This window comes from Ornithorhynchus anatinus, chromosome 5 (genome assembly GCF_004115215.2).
Source record: "Ornithorhynchus anatinus isolate Pmale09 chromosome 5, mOrnAna1.pri.v4, whole genome shotgun sequence".
NCBI classification, from domain to species: Eukaryota; Metazoa; Chordata; class Mammalia; order Monotremata; family Ornithorhynchidae; genus Ornithorhynchus; species Ornithorhynchus anatinus.
Window position 1 is genome coordinate 7,551,560 of NC_041732.1, and position 18,621 is coordinate 7,570,180.

Below are 18,621 nucleotides of genomic sequence, written 5' to 3' on the forward strand. Positions count from 1 at the left end.
AGACAGGGACCTGAATTCTTCTCATAGCTCTCCCTCTCTCTACACTATAACTTTCATTTACTCCATGCATTCTACCAAAGCCGTGTGCAAACGCACAGAAACAACATGGCCTAGTGGAAAGAGCACGGGCCTGGAAGTCAGAGGACCTGAGTTCTAATGCTGGCTCTGCCGACCGCTTGCCCTGTGACCTGGGGTAAGTCACTTCTCTGTGCCTCATTTCCTCAACTGTCCAATGGGGATTAAATATCTCCTCTCCCTCCTACTTGGACTGCGAGCTCCATGCAGGACAAGGAATGTGTCCAACCTGATTAACTTGGACCTTCCCCGGCACCTAGAAAAATGTTTGACAAATAGTAAGCACTTAACAAACCCTCTCAGGATGGCACCTGGAGAGTTTCCAGTCCTCTACCAGTCTTGGTTTACGGGAGGGACAGTCAAGCAGAGGCCTACCCATTCCATTCCTAGCTTGAGCAGTGGCTAGCGAGTGGCAGGCATCTGCTACAAGTCAAAACTCACCTGTGCCGGGCAGCAGCGGCGTTGGATCGAGTCAAAGAATAGAAGGTGGAGATTCAAGTTTACTGCGCAGAAGGAGGCACTGGTAAACCACTTCCATATTTTCCTACCAGAACGATTGCAGACAGAGGTGGGACGTTCTGGGAGAGAGGTGTCCGTAGAGTTGCTATGAGTCGGAAACGACTCGACAGCAAAAGAGAAGACAGGCACTTAACGAATACCATAAAAAAGGAAGATCGGAGAGTTGATGCAAATATCTGGGTAATTCAAAGCAAATTAACCATTTTGCTTTTTCCAATGGGTACATAGGCCTGGAAGGTAGATATTTCTCAACAGAACTTGATTCATTTCAAATCCGGGTGCCTTGTTGCTAATGAGAGTAGCCTGACCTCAGGCCCAGTCAGGTTGACAACTAGGAACTTTGGGTCCTGCCTTCTGAGTCCTGAATTTTTTGTTTTAACATCTGTTTTCCAGTCTCCTAAATGGCACCTAGTAATACCCACTACTTTCAGAAGCTACAGAGATGAATTGGCCAATGTTGGCAAAATGTTGAGGAGAGGAAATGTTACACATAAATGTTAAGTATTATTATTACATTGCTGCTTCAGAGGGAAGTTCTAACTTTGAAATGTGATTATACAGTTTTCTGAAAAAGCCCTTCATAACCACGTATATAGGTTTACTTTTTCACTGTAACAGTGTAACTCATGGTTGTGAAACTTTATTACAGTTGATGGAGGACTCTGGTTTTTATTAGTTTTAAACTGCTGGTTTCTGGGGTATTTATGTAAATGAGGAAGAGATACCAAAACAGTAAATAACGGGCATGTCCCTGCTGTTTAGAAATCTGTTGGCAAAAACAACTTTTGCTCCATGGTAAGAAGACCTACAATATATCGCTGAAAGATTACAGCAGTTTACATTGTGCATTGTGCGAATTTTTTTTATTACCAAACATTAGCATCCTGTTTCCACCATCTTACTCTCACTGAGTCTCTTCAAAGTGAGACGCTCCAGTTCCAGGGACTTTTCATTTAACAAACTGTTAGAACGTTCACTAGATCGCAAAGACATTAAGAAGTTGCTACGTAAAAAGAACTAGCCCCTATCTCAAATCTTTAGTTCAGCGTGATTCAGAAACCTAATTAGGATGAAATGAAGGCCATGTTAACCAGTAGGCCACGAGAAGCAGCGAGGCCTAGTGGATAAAGTGCGGGCCTGGGAGTCGGAAGGACCTGTGTTCTGATCCCGGATCTGCCATTTGTCAGCTATGTGACCTTGGGAAAGGCACTTCTCTTCTCTGTGCCTCAGGTCCTTCATCTGTAAAATGGAAATTAAGAACTGGAACCCCATGTGGGACAGGGACTGTGTCCAACCTGATTATCTTGTACCCTCCCTCCCCGGCGCTTAGAACAGTGTATGACACATGGTAAGTGTTTAACAAGAACCACGATTATTATTGCTATCATTGTTATCCTGTCATGGACGTACCAAAATTTCCACTAATTTCGATAGGAATTCAGCATTCCGACTACAGTGCTGACTGGATTTGGCAACTATCAAAAGGCTCGTGTGCATTTTCTCCCCTGCCAGATACTGAATTGCTTTAGTCAGTCAATCCTATTTTTTGAGCGTTTACTGTGTGCAGAACACTGTACTAAGTGCTTTACAGTTGGCAAGCTCAATTTTTCCCTTCCAATCCCAACATGCGTAGAGAGTTCCAGAATCTTCAATTTTCCCCCCGGGAGAGGCTCTGTCAGGGACAGCTGCCGTCTCACCGGGAGAATGAAGGGAATGTGTCAACCACCTCTGTTAATACTGTGCTCTCCCAAGTGCTCAGTCCAGTGCTCTGAACATAATAAGCGCTCAATAAGTACCACTGATTGATCGATTGATTGAATGGAGGGCTCTCCATCCCGCCAGTCTGGATCTTCCATGCTGAATGATGCCCACTTTTAGGAGCTGTCCCTGAGTGGAAAAGAGCCCTCGCAGAGCTGGGCGGGATGGAGGAGGGGTGGGGTCCTCTCTTGGAATTAGCCTAGGCTGCCCAGTCTGTGTGGTTTCCCAAGACCAACTCTAGGCCGAGCGAAGAGATCGCTGTGGGGAGAAAATGTGTCTGTTTAGTGTTCTGTTGTACCCTCCCAAACGCTCAGTACAGCGCCCTGTGCACAATAAGTGCTCAAGAAATATGAATGAATGATTCATCTCACTGCTCCTGTCAAAAACCAGGGTTAGCCAAATAATTTTAAAGAGACTCTGAGGGGCAGGATTCTTTAGTACTGGTAGAAGCCTTAGATTGTATTGAGCACCCACTTGGTGCAATGAAGCGCTTGGGAAGTTCAGAATAATGAAATGACAAGTTTCCTGTCTCCAAGGGGTTTACATTCGAGCGAGGATGCAAACGTAGAAGTATTCATAACCGGATAGTGAAAAAATAAATAAGGCAGACATATCTGCCCATAGTTAGCATTCATTTAATATCACTGATTGATGGATTGGCATAAATACTTGGGTACTAAGGAAGTTGTCATTAGTTCTTTATTTTGGATTGCTTCTAAGAATACATTTTGGTCCTTTTGTTTTTCTCTGTTTCTCCTCATTATGTACCTCAAAAAGATGTTGATGGCAAAAACTGGGACACCAACAATTTATTTAAATGCAACCTTTCCTATCAACAGTAATGTGTGAAACTGCTTTGAAACCATACTGTTTGTCTCTCGGCCCACAGTGCATGTAACCAGCTTTTCAATTTGAAAGCATATGGCTACAAACAGCTTTCTCTTGGAAAGAAAATACTGACTGATCAGGCAGAACTAAGTCAAACATTTTCTGTGTAGGTAAACCATTTTATTTCAAAAGTATATGCTTGCGGAGGCACAACGTATATTTTCTGCATCATGACAACTCGGCACAAATCAGTGCAGTAAAGTTACAGGTAGGGTTTTAATTTTCATCTTTGTCTATATTGCCTGTCAGCACAGTCCCGTTACTTCAACTCGTGCAATTTAGAAGCAAAACTCCACTGAAGTGTCAGCTCCTTGTGCCCGGGGAATGCGCCACTTCTTTATGGTGGACTTTCCCAGGGGCTAGGGCAGTGCATTGCACACTTTGTGTGGGCAGTAAATGACGATGAAGAGGATAATGATAATAATAATATTTATTGAGCACGTATACTATGTGTCAAACAGCAAGGTAGTTACAAGATAATCACACTGGACACAATCCCTGTCCTAGTTCGGACTCACAGCCTAAGAGGGAGGGAGAAAATATATTTTATCACCATTTTACAAATGAGGAAACCGAGGCCCTGAGACATTAAGTGACCGGCTCAAGGTCACACAGCAGGCAAGTGCCAGAGTTGTAACTAGAACCCAGAGGTCCTGTTTCCTAGACTCTGTTCTTTCCACTAGATCTTGTTACTACTACCGATAAAAGCAGCGTAGCCTAATGGATATAGCATGGGCTTGGGAATCAGAGGACGTGTGTTCTAATCTCAGCTCCTCCTCTTCATTCAACGGTATTTATTGAACACTTACTATGTGCAGAGCACTGTTGTCTGCTGTGTGACCTTGGGCAAGTTGCTTAACTTCTCAGGGCTTTAGTTCCTCATCTGAAAAATGGGGATTAAATACTACTCCTACGTGGACTATGAGGCCCAGCTGGGGCAGGGACTGTGTCCAATCTGATCATCTTGTACCTGTCCCAAAGCTTAATACAGTGCACTGCAATTAACAAAAACAATTATCAACATCATTGTTATCATTAATAACATCACTTTAGAAAAGTCAATAATCTTTTCTCTTACTTTTCAAAGAATGGAGAGCTATGGGATCGTCCCAGACTTATTTTATCTCCACATGCTGCCATGGCAATCCTGCATTGTGGATGGGCCAGAGAAGGGCCCATTTTGCCACCATGATGGCAGTAGTGTGTTGCAGGAAAGGTGGGAAAGACAGTTTATATTATGAGGAGAAATCTTGCGGGACCAAAAAATCAAGGTTCCCCATCCTTCTCATTGATTCATTCATTCAATTGTATTTATTGAGCACTTACTGTGTGCAGAGCACTGTACTAAATGCCTGGAAAGTACGGTAGAGGAATAAAGACAGACATTTGCTCCCCAAAACGGGTTCACAGTCTGGGGGTTGGGGGGAGGACAGGACAGACATCAATACAAGTCGACTGGTGTCAATATGAATAATTGAATTATAGATATATACGTATACACATAAGTGCTGTGGGGCAGGGAGAGGGGGCAAAAACAAAGGGAGCATGTCATGGAAGGGAGTAGGAGCTGAGGAAATTGGGGCTTCGGAAGGCCTCTTGGAGGAGGTGTGCCTTCAATAGGGCTTGGAAGAGGGGAAGAGTGATTGGCAGATTTGAGGAGGGGGGGCGTTCAAGGCCGGAGGTAGGATGTGGGCCAGGGGACGGCGGCGGGACAGGCGAGATGGAGGCCCAGTGAGAAGGTTAGCGGCACCAGAGGAGCAGAGTGTGTGGGTGGGGATTTAGAAGGTGAGAAGGGAGGTGAGGGAGGGGGCAAGGTGATGAAGAGCTTTAAAACCAATAGTGAGGAGTTTTTGTTTGATATGGAAGTGGATAGGCAATCCCTGAAGATTTTTTTCTGGGCTACAAGACTCAATCCAAGGATCCCTGGTCACGGAGCCTCATTATCCCAATTCTTAATCCATATTCATGGTTTTGGATGTTGCCTTCATCAGGATTTCCCACTCCCACACCTGGACCAGGACCTCCTTTCCCTCAGGTTCTCTAAGCACCCTCCCTCTCCTCTTTCAGCACTCTCCTAAAATCACAGTAAACGCTCTATAAATATGATTGGGTTGATTTATCAGTAAGTCCTTCTAGGTGTATGTCTTCATCAAAGTCATCCATTTTAGAACTTTAATCCTACAAGCTAGGAGTCATGTCTGGCTCATTAACAGAGCTCCCAGTTCAACACTGTGCGATGACACTAAAGAAGGAGTGTTGCCTGATGGAGAGAGCCGCGGCCTGAGAATCGAAAGGACCTTGGTGCCACTTGTCGGCTGTGCGACCTCGGGCAAGTCACTTGACTTCTCTGGGCCTCAGTTATCTCATCTGTTAAATGGGAGTAAGACTGTGAGGCCCATGTGGGACATGGACCGTGTCCAATCTGATTATCTTGTATCTACCCCAGTGTTTAGTACCGTGCCGGGCGTATAGTAAATGGTTAACCAATACCTTAAAAAAAAGACAGACTGTTTGACTCTGATGCAGAATTAGAAGACAGTGAAAATTACAGCACAGTAAAAATGGCAACTGTCGTTCACTGTCCTGCGCTTTTGAAGATTCCATGGTGTATTTGCTCAGGGTTGGGACTTGCCAACCTGACGACACTTACAGTCTTTGACTGTACGCTCCTTGAAGCCAGGGAATGTTTATACCAATTCTGTTGTATTGTACTCTCCCAAGTGCTTAGTACAATGCTCTGCACACAGTAAGCACTCAATAAATGCCACTGATTGATTGGTTGATTTAATGTCCTTGGGAAGCAAATGAGATTGCACCTAAATGATCAGAAAGCATTATGTGCCTGACAGAGAAGTTTCCTATATTGACAGTTGATCCAGTTGTTCCGGTTTCACCACGAGATCCGTAGTTTGAACAAGGATTAATCAGATTCTCAATCTACTTCATTTAAAAGCAGAGTTTTGAGGTGGTCTCAAGCAATTCCTCAAGATTTGATTTATCTGAATAAAACCTCTGGTGTCTTGAACCATTAACCATTCGATTTGAAGGAAAAAAAGTACTCTTCAGAAGAGTAAACTGAGAAATGGGAACCGATTTTTTCCTTGAAATAATTATGAGCAATATCTCAAACTCAGCATCTTTAGACCATTGAGCTGCGTGGTATGAATGTGCTAATTAATCAATTACTATCCAACAATGTATCCTGTTTATTTACTGTGATGCATTAGAAATGTGTGCAGAACTGGTAATTATTAATCATCTCCAGTAACAAATATGACTCAAGTTCACCTTCATGTAATTAGTAGAGCATATAGTTAGCTTCTAACATCTCGCTTTGTTAGAAATAACAATAAGGGATAAAAAGAAAGAGATGAACGACAGATTGTGGCTCACCAAGATGGTGAGCTGAACCGATAATATTGATTAAGTATGCTATTTTTTTTAATGGTGTGTGTTAAGCGCTTACTATATGTCTGACACTGGGGTAGTTATTTGGGACTCCTGTAGACCTTAAGTTCTTTGTGGGCAGGGAATGTGTCTGTTTATTGTTATATTGTACTCTCCCGAGTGCTTAGCCTACTGCTTTGCATACAGTAAGCACTCAATAAATATTCATTGATTCATTCAGTAGTATTTATTGAGCGCTTACAATGTGCAGAGCACTGTACTAAGCGCTTGGAATGTACAAATCGGTAACAGAGACAATCCCTGCCCTTTGACGGGCTCACAGTCTAATTGGGGGAGACGGACAGACAAGAAGAATAGCAATAAATAGAATCGAGAGGATGAACATATCGAGGGGATGAACATCTCATTAAAACAATAGCAAATACATACAAATGACTCCCTTTACTCTTCTCCCACTCTCTTCTGCGTCACCTTGACTTGCCTCCATTATTCATCTCCTCTCCCAGCCCCACAGCACTTATGTCCCTATTTGTAATTTATTTATATTAATGTCTGTCATCCCCCCCTCCAAGACTGTAAACTCGTTGTGGGCAGGGAATGTGTCCGTTTATTGTTCTACAGTACTCTCCAAGCACGGAGAACAGTGCTGTGCACACAGTGAGCACTCAATAAATGTGATTGAATGAATGAATGATTCAATCTAAGTAGAGGTAGGAGGATTTAATCCGCATTTTACAGATACTACGTGCCTGGCACATCTTAAGCGCTGAAACACAAAAAACAAGGAAATGACCAAGGGGACCCCTGAGAAGACGCTTCCTTGCTTTGTGGAACAATCAACTCCGGGGATGCCGGAATTAGAAGGCACTTGGCCTAGATGTTAGGCAATTGAGGCCAGCCTGTGGAGGAGGCCCCGATCCTGATCCAATTCTAAACCGTAAATTTGCTGTCTAGACTTTAAGCTTGCTGTGGGCAGGAACTGTGCCTGCTTGCTCTGTTGTACTCTACTTTTTAATTATTCTTATTCTTATGGCATTTGTTAAATACTTACTATGTAACGGGCACTGTACTCAGTGTCGGGGTTGGACACAGGGCAAGCAGTGTGGGAGACGAGCAGATGGTCAAGGCCTGGGGACTCCCCAGTTCAGAAAATTGATCGATCAGTGGTGTTTATCAATCACTTACTATGTGCAGAACATTTTACCGTACTATGCGATTGGGAGAGTTTGAAGAGAGTCTAGTGGAGAGAGCACAGGCCTGAGAATCAGCAGGATTAATTCATTCATTCAGTAGTATTTATTGAGCGCTTACTATGTGCAGAGCACTGTACTAAGCGTTTGGAATGTACAATTCGGCAACAGATAGAGCCAGTCCCCGCCCATTGAGGGGCTCACAGTCTAATCGGGAGACACAGACGGACAAAAACAAGACAACGTAATCACGATAAATAGAATCAAGGGGATGTACACCTCATTAACAAAATAAGTAGGGTGGTAAAAATATATACAAATGAGCACAGTGCTGAGCAGAGGGAAAGGGGGCTTAGCTGAGGGGAGGTGATGGGGGGAAAGGGAGCAGAGGGTGGAGGGGGAGCAGAGAGGGAGCAGGGGCAGCAGAGAGGGAGCAGGGGCAGCAGAGGGAAAAGGGGAAGCTCTGTCTGGGAAGGCCTCTCGGAGGAGGTGAGCTCTCAGGGCTTTGAAGAGGGGAAGAGAGTGAGTTTGGCAGAGGTGAGGTGAGGATCTGGGTTCTAATCCCGCTCTGCCACTTGTCTGCTATGTGGCCTCCGGCAAATCCCTTCACTTCTCTGAGCCTCAGTTCCCTCATCTGTTAAAAATGGGGATTGAGACAGTGAGGCCCGAGTGGGACATGGACTGTGTCCAACCTGATGATAGTTATTAATAATAATATTAAGAAGAAGAATGATAATAATAATAATGTTGGTATTTGTTAAGCGCTTACTATGTGCCGAGCACTGTTCTAAGCGCTGGGGTAGACACAGGGGAATCAGGTTGTCCCACGTGGGGCTCACAGTCTTAATCCCCATTTTACAGATGAGGGAACTGAGGCACAGAGAAGTGAAGCGACTTGCCCACAGTCACACAGCTGACAAGTGGCAGAGCTGGGATTCGAACTCATGAGCCCTGACTCCAAAGCCCGTGCTCTTTCCACTGAGCCACGCTGCTTCATAATAGTAACAACCCCTACTTTCTTTGTCCCCTGGACGCTCCCTGGACGGGAGCAGAGAGGCGGAGTTGCCCCACTCGAGTGCACGTTTCCCCACCCTCTCGAGGGTGCGCTTAACAATAATGATAATAATAATAATGTTGGTATTTATTAAGTGCTTACTATGTGCAGAGCACTGTTCTAAGGGTAGATTCAGGGTAATCAGGTTGTCCCATGTGAGGCTTACAGTCTCAATCCCCATTTTACAGATGAGGGAACTGAAGCACAGAGAAGTGAAGTGACTTGCCCACAGTCCCACAGCTGACAAGTGGCAGAGCTGGGAGTCGAACCCATGACCTCTGACTCCGAAGCCCAGGCTCTTTCCACGGAGCCACTATGCTAGTGGTATTTGTTAAGCGCTTACACTGTTTTAAGCCCTGGAGGGATACAAGGTGATGAGGTTGCCCCCCGTGGGGCTCACAGTCTTCCTCCCCATTTTCCAGATGAGGGAACTGAGGCCCAGAGAAGTGAAGTGACTTGCCCAAAGTCACACTGCTGACAAGTGGCGGCGCCGGGATTCAAACCCATGACCTCTGACTCCCGGGTCCGTGCTCTTTCCACTGAGCCACGCGCTTAGCGCAGTGCTTTGCACACAGTAAGCGCTTAACAAATACCACGATTATTATTATTAAGGCCCCGCCCCCCCCCGAGCGCGCGCTCCCCCCCCCTCCCGGCCCCCGCCCCCTCCCGAGCGCGCGCTTCTCCCTGCAGGCCCCGCCCCCCCCCGAGCGCGTGCTACCCCCTCCAGGCCCCGCCTCCTTCCCAGCGCGCGCTTCTCCCGCCAGGCCCCGCCCCCCCGAGCGCGCGCTTCCCCCCCTCCCTGCAGGCCCCGCTCCCTTCCCGAGCGCGCGCTGCCCCCCTCCCTGCAGGCCCCGCCCTCCAGCGCGCGCATCTCCCTCCAGGCCCCGCCCCCCCCGGCGCGCGCTGCCCCCTCCCTCCAGGCCCCGCCCCGCGCAGGCGCAGTCCGTGGCGGCCGGTCCCGTCCGGTCCCGTCCGGTCCGGTCCGGTCCGGTCCGGTCCCGTCCGGTCCCGGGCGGTGCGGGGCGATGGAGGCGGTGAGGAAGGCCCACGAGGCGGCCGCGCGTCTGGTCCTGCCGGCGTCCCGGTGGCCCCGGCCCCGCCGCCCCAAGCCCCGGGCGTCCGAGGTGCTGACGGGGCACCTGGTGCAGCGGGGCCTGCCGCCCTGGACCTCCTTCTGCGTCCCCTACAGCGCCGTCCGCAACGACCAGTTCGGCCTCTCCCACTTCAACTGGCCGGTGCCGGGCGCCAACTACCACGTCCTCAGGACCGGCTGCTTCCCCTTCATCAAGTACCACTGCTCCAGGGCGCCCTGGCGGGACCTCCGCCTCCAGAACCGCCTCTTCACCGCCCTCAAGATCCTCAACCTCGGTGAGCTGCCGGAAGAATCCCGATGCTGGGTGCTCTCTGTGGAGCCCTTACCAAGCGCTTAGTGCGGTGCTCCGCACAGAGGAAGCGCTCGATAAATACTATTGGATGAACGAATGAATATTGAACAGAGGAGGAGGAAGCGGCGTGGCTCAGGGGGAAGAGCCTGGGCTTGGGAGTCAGAGGTCCTGAGTTCGAATCCCGGCCCTGCCACTTGTCCGCTGTGAGACTGTGGGCGAGTCACCTCTCTATGCCTCGGTTCCCTCATCTGTAAAATGGGGATTAACTGTGAGCCTCACGTGGGACCACCTGATGACCCCGTATCTCCCCCCAGCGCTTAGAACAGTGCTGGGCACATAGAAAGCGCTTAACAAATACCAACATTATTGGTATTATTATGAAGTGGAAATATCAAGGCAGCAGGTGCGTACTGAGGGGCAGCCGTGAGAAAGAACCCAGACATAGCAAAGAAAGTAGTGCAGCGCTCTGCACATAGTAAGTGCTCCATCAATTCTATTGAATAAATGAACGAACCCCCTCCCTCCTCAAATCCCCCACACCATCCCTCCCCTCCCCGCCTCAAAGCCCTACTGAAGGCGCAACTCCTCCAAGAGGCCTTCCCAGACTAAGCCCCACTTGTCCTCATTCATTCAGTCGCATTTGAGCGCTTACTCTAATAATAATAATAACGTTGGTGTTTGTTAAGCGCTTACTATGTGCAGAGCACTGTTCTAAGCGCTGGGGTAGACACAGGGGAATCAGGTTGTCCCACGTGGGGCTCACAGTCTCAATCCCCATTTTACAGATGAGGTAACTGAGGCGCAGAGAAGTTAAGCGACTTGCCCACAGTCCCACAGCTGCCAAGTGGCAGAGCCGGGATTCGAACCCATGCCCTCTGACTCCAAAGCCCGTGCTCGTTCCACTGAGCCACGCTGCTTCTCTGTGCAAAGCACTGGACTGAGCGCTTGGAGTGGACAATCCAGAGGGAGACCATCCCTGCCCAATGACGGGCTCACAGTCTCAACGGGGGAGACAGCAAAGCAAAACAGATCAAAACAAGACGACATCATCAAGATAAATAGAATCAAGGAGATATACAGCTCATTAACTAAATGAATAGGGTAATAAATAATATATAGAAATGAGCACAGTGCTGAGGGGAAGGGGGAAGAACAGAGGGTGGGGAGGAGGAGCAGAGGAAAAGGGGGTGTTCAGTCTGGGCTCCCCAGACTGATTATATAATTATCATCATGGTGGTATTTGTTAAGCACTTAATATATGCAAAGCACTGTTCTAAGCAGGGGGTGGGGGGATGCAAGGTGATCAGCTTGTCCCACATGGGGCTCACAGTTTTAATCCCCATTTTGCAGATGAGGGCACTGAGGCACAGAGAAATGAAATGACTTGCCCCAAGTCACACAACTGCCAAGTGGCGGAGCTGGGATTAGAACCCATGACCTCTGACTCCCAAGCTCTTTCCACTGAGCCCCGCTGTCCTCATTTTACCCCTTCCTCCTGCATCTCCCCAACTTGCTCCCCTTGCTCTTTCCCCCCCTCAGCCCCAAACCACTTATATTCATACTTGTCATTTTATTAATTTATATTCATGTATGCCTCCTCCCCTGCCCTTGACTGTAAACTCATTCCGGACAGGGGATGTCACTGTTTAATGTTGCATTGTACTCTCCCGAATGCTTAATTCACTGCTCTGCACACAGTAATCTCATAATAAATACGATAGAATGAATGAATGAAAGGTGGGGAAACATGGGTTCTAATCCTGGCTCCGACACTTGTCCGCTGTGTGATTTTGGGCGAGTCACTTAGCTTCTCTGTGCCTCAGTTACCTCAACTGCGAAATGGGGATGAAAAGTGTGAGCCCCACGAGGGGCAACCTGATTACCTTGTGTCTCCCCTGGTGCTTAGAACAGAGCTTGGCACATAGTAAGCGCTCAACAAATGCCGTAATTAGTAAACGGTGAGCCTGCAGCCTGGCCTAGTGTAGACTGTAAGCTTCTTGTGGGCAGGGAGTCTGGCTCTTTATTGTTGGAGCATCCTCTCCCAAATGCTTAGTTCAGTGCTTTACGCACAGTATGCGCTCAATAAATATGATTGAACGATTAGGAATGCATCTGTTTATTGTGTTGTATTGCACGCCTGTCCAACCTGATTTACCTCCTATCTTCCCCAGCGTGTAAATCAGTGCTTGGCACTTAGTAAGTGCTTGATGATGATGATATTTGTTAAGCGCTTACTATGTGCCAAGCACTGTTCTAAGCGCTGGGGAGGATACAAGGCAATCAAGTTGTCCCATGTGGGGCTCACAGTCTTAATCCCCTTTATACAGATGAGGGAACTCAGGCAAAGAGAAGTGAAGTGACTTGCCCAAAGTCACATAGCTGACAAGTGGCGGAGCCGGGATTAGAACCCACGACCTCTGACTCCCAAGCCCTTGCTCTTTCCACTGAACCGTGCAGCTTCTCTTAACAAATACCATCATTTTTTTTTTATTATTATTATTACACAAGCACTCAATAAATATGAATGAATTAATCAGTTCGTCCTGGGAGACAGGAGGCTTGGGTCTATTCTTGTCACCTCCTACTTGGTGTGTGACACTGGATAAGTCATTTAATTTAGAGAAGTAGCATGGCCTAGTAGCTAGAGCCCGGGCCTGGGATTTAGAAGGACTTGGGTTCTAATACCGGCTCCACCACTTGTCTTCTGGGTGACTTTGGATAAGTCACTTCACTTCTGGACCTCAGTTATCTTTTCACTCCATTCATTCTAATTTATTGCGCACTTCCTGTGTGCAAAGCACTGAACTAAGTGCTTGGGAGAGTACAATATAAGAATAAACAGACACACTTCTGGGCCTCAGTTATCTTTTCACTCCATTCATTCTAATTTATTGAGCATTTCCTGTGTGCAAAGCACTGAACTAAGTGCTTGGGAGAGTACAATATAAGAATAAACAGACACACTTCTGGGCCTCAGTTATCTTTTCACTCCATTCATTCTAATTTATTGAGCATTTCCTGTGTGCAAAGCACTGAACTAAGTGCTCGGGAGAGTACAGTATAAGAATAAACAGACACAGTCCCTGCACACAACAAGCTCACAGTCTACCTCATTTGTAAAATGGGGATTAAGACTGTGAGCCCAGTGTGGGACATGGACTGTGTCCAACCTGATTAGCTTGTATCCACCCCAGCACTTAGTACAGTCTCTGCATAATAAATGCTTTACAAATATAATTTCAAAAAGCCCAGCAAACTTGTATGTGCCTTAGTTTCCCCAGCTATAAAATGTGTGTGTAGAACATGTCAGCCAACTCTCTTGTACTCTCCCGAATATTAAGTACAGTGCTCTGCATTGTAAAATACTAAGTATTTCTACTACGCTTGAGTATTTGTCATTACTGAATTTTATGAACAAAATAACTTTAACTCTGTACCTGTACAGATTAGTCCTTTACTCAGGTAAGGACTGGAAAATCGGTCAGTGAGCTATAGTGACTTTAATAAATTGTTGGAGTGTTCTTTTTCAGTCAGGAATTCAGGGAAAGTTGTTCTGGCTGTGGTGTAAGGCACTTTATTTTAGCCCAGAAAAGAGGGGGTACCAGACTAGCGGAGAGGCAGTGTCATCGGTAAACATTGCAAATTTTGCAGAAGAGTGTAACCCCCAAGATATTTGGACCTGTTACGAGCAAGGCTGCTTTAACTCCTTTCGAGCCATGTGCAAAATTCACCTCAGTCAAAAATGCAGCCACTTTGGGGGGATGAGTTGGGATTTAGTATCCAAATCAAGGCAAAACTCCTTTTTAATCATGCCAGAATTACTTCAGCCCTGTAGCTAAACGAATATTTCATGTATATCTGTTTCTGACTACTACATTTGCTATCAGGTAATGTTGCTGAAACGCTTAGTACAGTTCTCTGCATTCAGTAAGCGCTCAATAAATACTAGTGGTATTCACTAGGGATTGTCCTGTATCGACAAACAACTCAGATTCACTTAGTGAATATAATGGGGAGCAAATTCATAAGTTCATAGAAAACACCATGTTAAGAGGGGTGACCATTCAGTCTTATTTATTGAGAGCTTACTGTGTGCAGAGCACTCTACTAAGCCCGAGGGAGAGTACAATACAACAATAAACCGACACATTCCTGGCCCACAACGAGCTTATAGTCTAGAGGTTATAGTCCACAGACTCTCATTTTAAAGGTTTGAACTCAGCAAGACATTTTCAAGCTACTATAGAAATGGGTAGTGTAGGAATCATTTCGGGAGAGAAAATGGCTTTTTGTTCTTAAGTGTCCTATTATGAAAGCAATGTTTGGAAAAATGATGACTAGGTAAGAGTAAGTACTTCATATTTGTTAATCCGAAATTAGCTCAATTTAGCTAGCTAAATTAACTAGCTCAATTTAGTTTGACACAGTCACACTTTAAAACATGAGCTGAAGAATGAAAAACATGTCATTGTGATGTGGTTAAAATGAAAGTTTTTTTTAATTTAAGTACAGGGTATACATGCCACTCTAGAGCCTCTCCCAAGTAATATATTCAAAAATCCCTTCTCTGTCTTCCTCAAATAATGCCTTTCATAGAAATACATTTTTCCATTTGGTGATGTCAATTCGGTGTCTCTCGTAACTTGTCCTCCTCCTCTGCCTATCTCAGTAGGAGCTGACATCTTACTGATGGTTTCTCAGACTGGGTGTCCTGCTGGGAAGTAGATTGAGAGTTAGTAAAAGCAACTCACCATTGGAATGAATGGGTAATCGGAGACTCGCAATGAAGTTCTAATTTTTTTTAATGTGCTTAATTTGACAGTGGTTTACCTACTGCTCTTCAGAATCTAAATAAATTATGCAGAGCCCCTGATTTTTCCATTCCTTCAGATCGTGAGATAAGTTTTGAAATGTCAAGATCGAGTCCGATTCCTGAACGTTCAGGAATTTTAAGACTTTTAGCAAGGTCTCTTTACATATGCAGTAATTAGGTCTAGATTTTAGACCGTGTCTTCTGGATACGAAAATCTAAGCATTTGCAGCCTGGATATTGAGATGAATAGAATACCCCTTTGTGGTATTTAGTCACCCATCTCTATTTGACAGGAGAAAATGAAGCACAGAGATTGTCACCAGGCCCTCATTGAGCAAACGAATAGCAAAAAAGAAACAAAACAGAATTTTGGACTCATGTTAGTGCTCCGTTCACTCCCAGCAGACTGTAAGCTCATTATGGGCACGGGACATTTCTGCAAATTTTGATAATAATAATTATGGTACTTGTTAGGGGCTTAATCTGTGCCAAGCACTGTTCTAAGTGCTGGGGTGGATATAAACAAATTGGGTGGGATACAATCCCTGTCGTATGTCAGGCTTACGCTCTTAATCACCGTTTTACAGATGAGGTAACCGAGGCACAGAGAAGTGAAGTGACTTGCCCAGGGTCACCCAGCAGACACGTGGCAGAGCCGGGATTAAAACCCAAGTCCGAGCTCTGTCCACTAAGCCACGCTGTTGTATTTTACACTCCAAAGCACTTACTACAATGCTCTACACATCATAAGCACTCAACGAATTCAATTGATTGGTTCTTTGGGGCTCAAGTGTTCTTACCAATTGCACTCGATTCAATAATCTGTCAATGGGCTTATTCTTTAACGTGTAGAAGAAGTTATTTATGTGAATTATCCAACATTTATAGAGGATATAAAAAAGTAACAGTAGAGTTCAACACAACTGAAACTATAAATGGTTTACCTCAGAAAAATGGAATCAACACAGCAAAACTAAAAACATCTGCAATTTCTCCAGCTACCTTTAAAGCTGATGTAGCAGAAATGGGCAAGACTAGAGCATGCTTTCCAACTTCATTTAAACGCAGGCCAGTGATTATTGCTTGAACCCAAATCTCCCCATAACCTCCTAGCAGAACATAATGGGGCCTGTGTTTAAGGGAGCCAGGAGGGTAATAATAATAATAATAATGTTGGTATTTGCTAAGCGCTTACTATGTGCCAAGCACTGTTCTAAGCGCTGGGGTAGATACAGGGTAATCAGGGTGTCCCACGTGAGGCTCACAGTCTTAATCTCCATTTTACAGATGAGGTAACTGCAGCACCGAGAAGTGAAGTGACTTGCCCAAAGTCACACAGCTGACAGGTGGCGGAACCGGGATTGGAACCCATGACCTCTGACTCCTAAGCCCGGGCTCTTTCCACTGAGCCACGCTGCTGGAACGCAGAGAGACCAACTTCCCGTTAGTCTACCGGGCTCCAAGACATAGGTGGTCCCATGCTGTTGGCAGTTGGACGCCCCCCCAGACTTGCTCACCCCAGGTTTCTGATTAGAGACCTGAAAGTTTCCAGTCTAAAACTAGTGCCTTTCTGACCTCTTTGAAGCCTGTCCCCTCCCTAAAGTTCCCACTCCCTCTTTGCCCTTGCCCTCAAAATGGGAAGTTGGCACTGTTGCCCCAAGACATTCCCGGAAAAGGGAAAAGATATAACTGGCTGAGGAGAATTACTAGCCGTTAGAGGGTGCCCTGGCTGTATGCTTGCTTAAGGAAAAAGCGATTCTGAAGCCGTGTAGCCAGCCCGTAATCTCCTGGCTAGGGATTCTCCCTCTCTCCTGGCTCACTTGGCAGTCAAGAAAGGGGACACAGCTGCCTTCCTGCCACATAAAGGAACAATATGAGAGTGTTTACAAGCTTGAAGTCTTGACGATTTTTCTAACTCCCCAAACCTTTCCTCAGAACCTTTGCTCTCTACGTCCTTATGCAAACGTGCACAAATGGAACAAGTAGCATTAATGCCAGAACATCACGTGAATCTTTTTTTTTGGTATTTGTTAAGCACTTACTGTGCGCCGAGCACTGTACTAAACGCCAGGGTAGGTACCCAACGATCAGGTTGGACCCACTCCGTGGCCCGCATGGACCTCACAGTCTTAAATCTGTATTTTACAGATGAGGTCCAGAGAAGTGAAGTGACTTGCCTAAGGTTACACAGCAAACAAGGGGCAGAGCCAGGCTTAGAACCCAGGTCCTTCTGACTCCCAGGGCTGTGTTCTTTCCACTAGACCACACTATTTCTCTGCTGCTTCTTCATAATCCCATCGGTGGGATCTATAATCAGAAGCTTTGAAATTTGGCTTGCTGGTACTTACCTACCAGAGTTGTTTGAGAATCGATGCTTGGGTGCCAGAAATCCTTAATATCAGTCATGCAGGTAGAGCAGACGGAAAATCTCCCAGGCCACGACATTTCAGCAACTGTTCTACCCAAACCAAAATCAGTGGTGATGGCATTTGTCATCAGTTCTGGTGCCAAGGATCATCTCGAACATTTTTTCCATTTCAGTTGAAGTTCCTCATGCATAAGCACAGGCTGTCACAGACTTCTTAACTGTGTCTAACACACTGTTGGTCGCTTAATAAATATTCATTGATGATGTGAGTGGGTTTTTTTTTAATATGTAAGTATGTTCATTTTTTTTCCCAGGAATTCCAACTTTCCTATACGGACTTGGCTCCTGGTTATTTGCCAGCGTCACGGAGACGGTTCACACTCGTTATGGGCCAGTAACGGTGTATTTTCTAAATAAAGAAGATGAAGGGGCCAGATATTGAAATTAGTCATTGAAGAACATACCGATTGGTGGGTTTTTCATGTTTGTATATATGTGTAATTTATTTTGGATGATTTAAAATATAACTTATTTGAAACACTTCTTTTGCTTTTGATTCTCCTTTTTTTCAGTCAGCTAATAGGAACTGTAAATTTATAGACCTTCAAGTCAAGTGATATGTAAATATGGACCTGATGGATGATTGGATGGATTGATTAGAAAATGCAGGTTCCTATTCTTATGGGTATGTAGTTTTAGTCCATGCATTAAGATAGCTGTTAAAGCCATTCACTCTGTAGAGTTTAAAAGAAATTTGAGAAGGAATACTCAGGTGTCCAGACAGTACCATGGAGGTTGTTACAGTTTTTGGTTGGGTGAAAAATGAAGATAAAGTAGAATTGGGTTAATTCAGTATCTCTTAGGATGTTAGCCCTGTTTGGTGTCATGCTCAGTCTGACCCCAAAAGTTAATTCCCATATGATGCAAGATAAAAAGAAGTTATTCTTCCTCTTTGTGAAAACATTCAGCTAAATCAGTCGTATCTGTTGAGTGCTTACTGTGTGCAGAGCACTGTACAATGCTTACAGTCTAGAGGAATGTTAATTTCTCAGACCCTTAAAACATTGTTATAACTAGATTCCACCCGTAATAAGAATGGTATTTGTTAAATGCTTACTGTGTGTCAAGCACTTTACTAAATGCTGGGATAGATAGAAGATAAA

The 18,621-nt window shown here is 45.6% G+C and overlaps 1 protein-coding gene across 1 annotated transcript; it reads left to right on the forward strand.

Annotated features, from left to right (window-relative positions):
• Nucleotides 1–9,885: 9,885 nt before the first annotated feature.
• Nucleotides 9,886–18,001, forward strand: C5H15orf61 (chromosome 5 C15orf61 homolog). The gene is made up of 2 exons (XM_029066704.2): nt 9,886–10,260; nt 17,773–18,001. Exons 1-2 carry the CDS (start codon nt 9,918–9,920, stop codon nt 17,898–17,900), a joined length of 471 nt encoding a protein of 156 aa, XP_028922537.1. The 5' UTR covers nt 9,886–9,917; the 3' UTR covers nt 17,901–18,001.
• The last annotated feature ends 620 nt before the right edge of the window (nt 18,002–18,621 follow it).

Bases quoted from the DNA above. Each gene is read 5' to 3' on its own strand.
- C5H15orf61 (XM_029066704.2), top strand. From the start codon at position 9,918: ATGGAGGCGGTGAGGAAGGCCCACGAGGCGGCCGCGCGTCTGGTCCTG. The intron at 10,261-17,772 runs GTGAGCTGCCGG...TTTTTTTCCCAG, and splicing joins CCTCAAGATCCTCAACCTCG to GAATTCCAACTTTCCTATAC.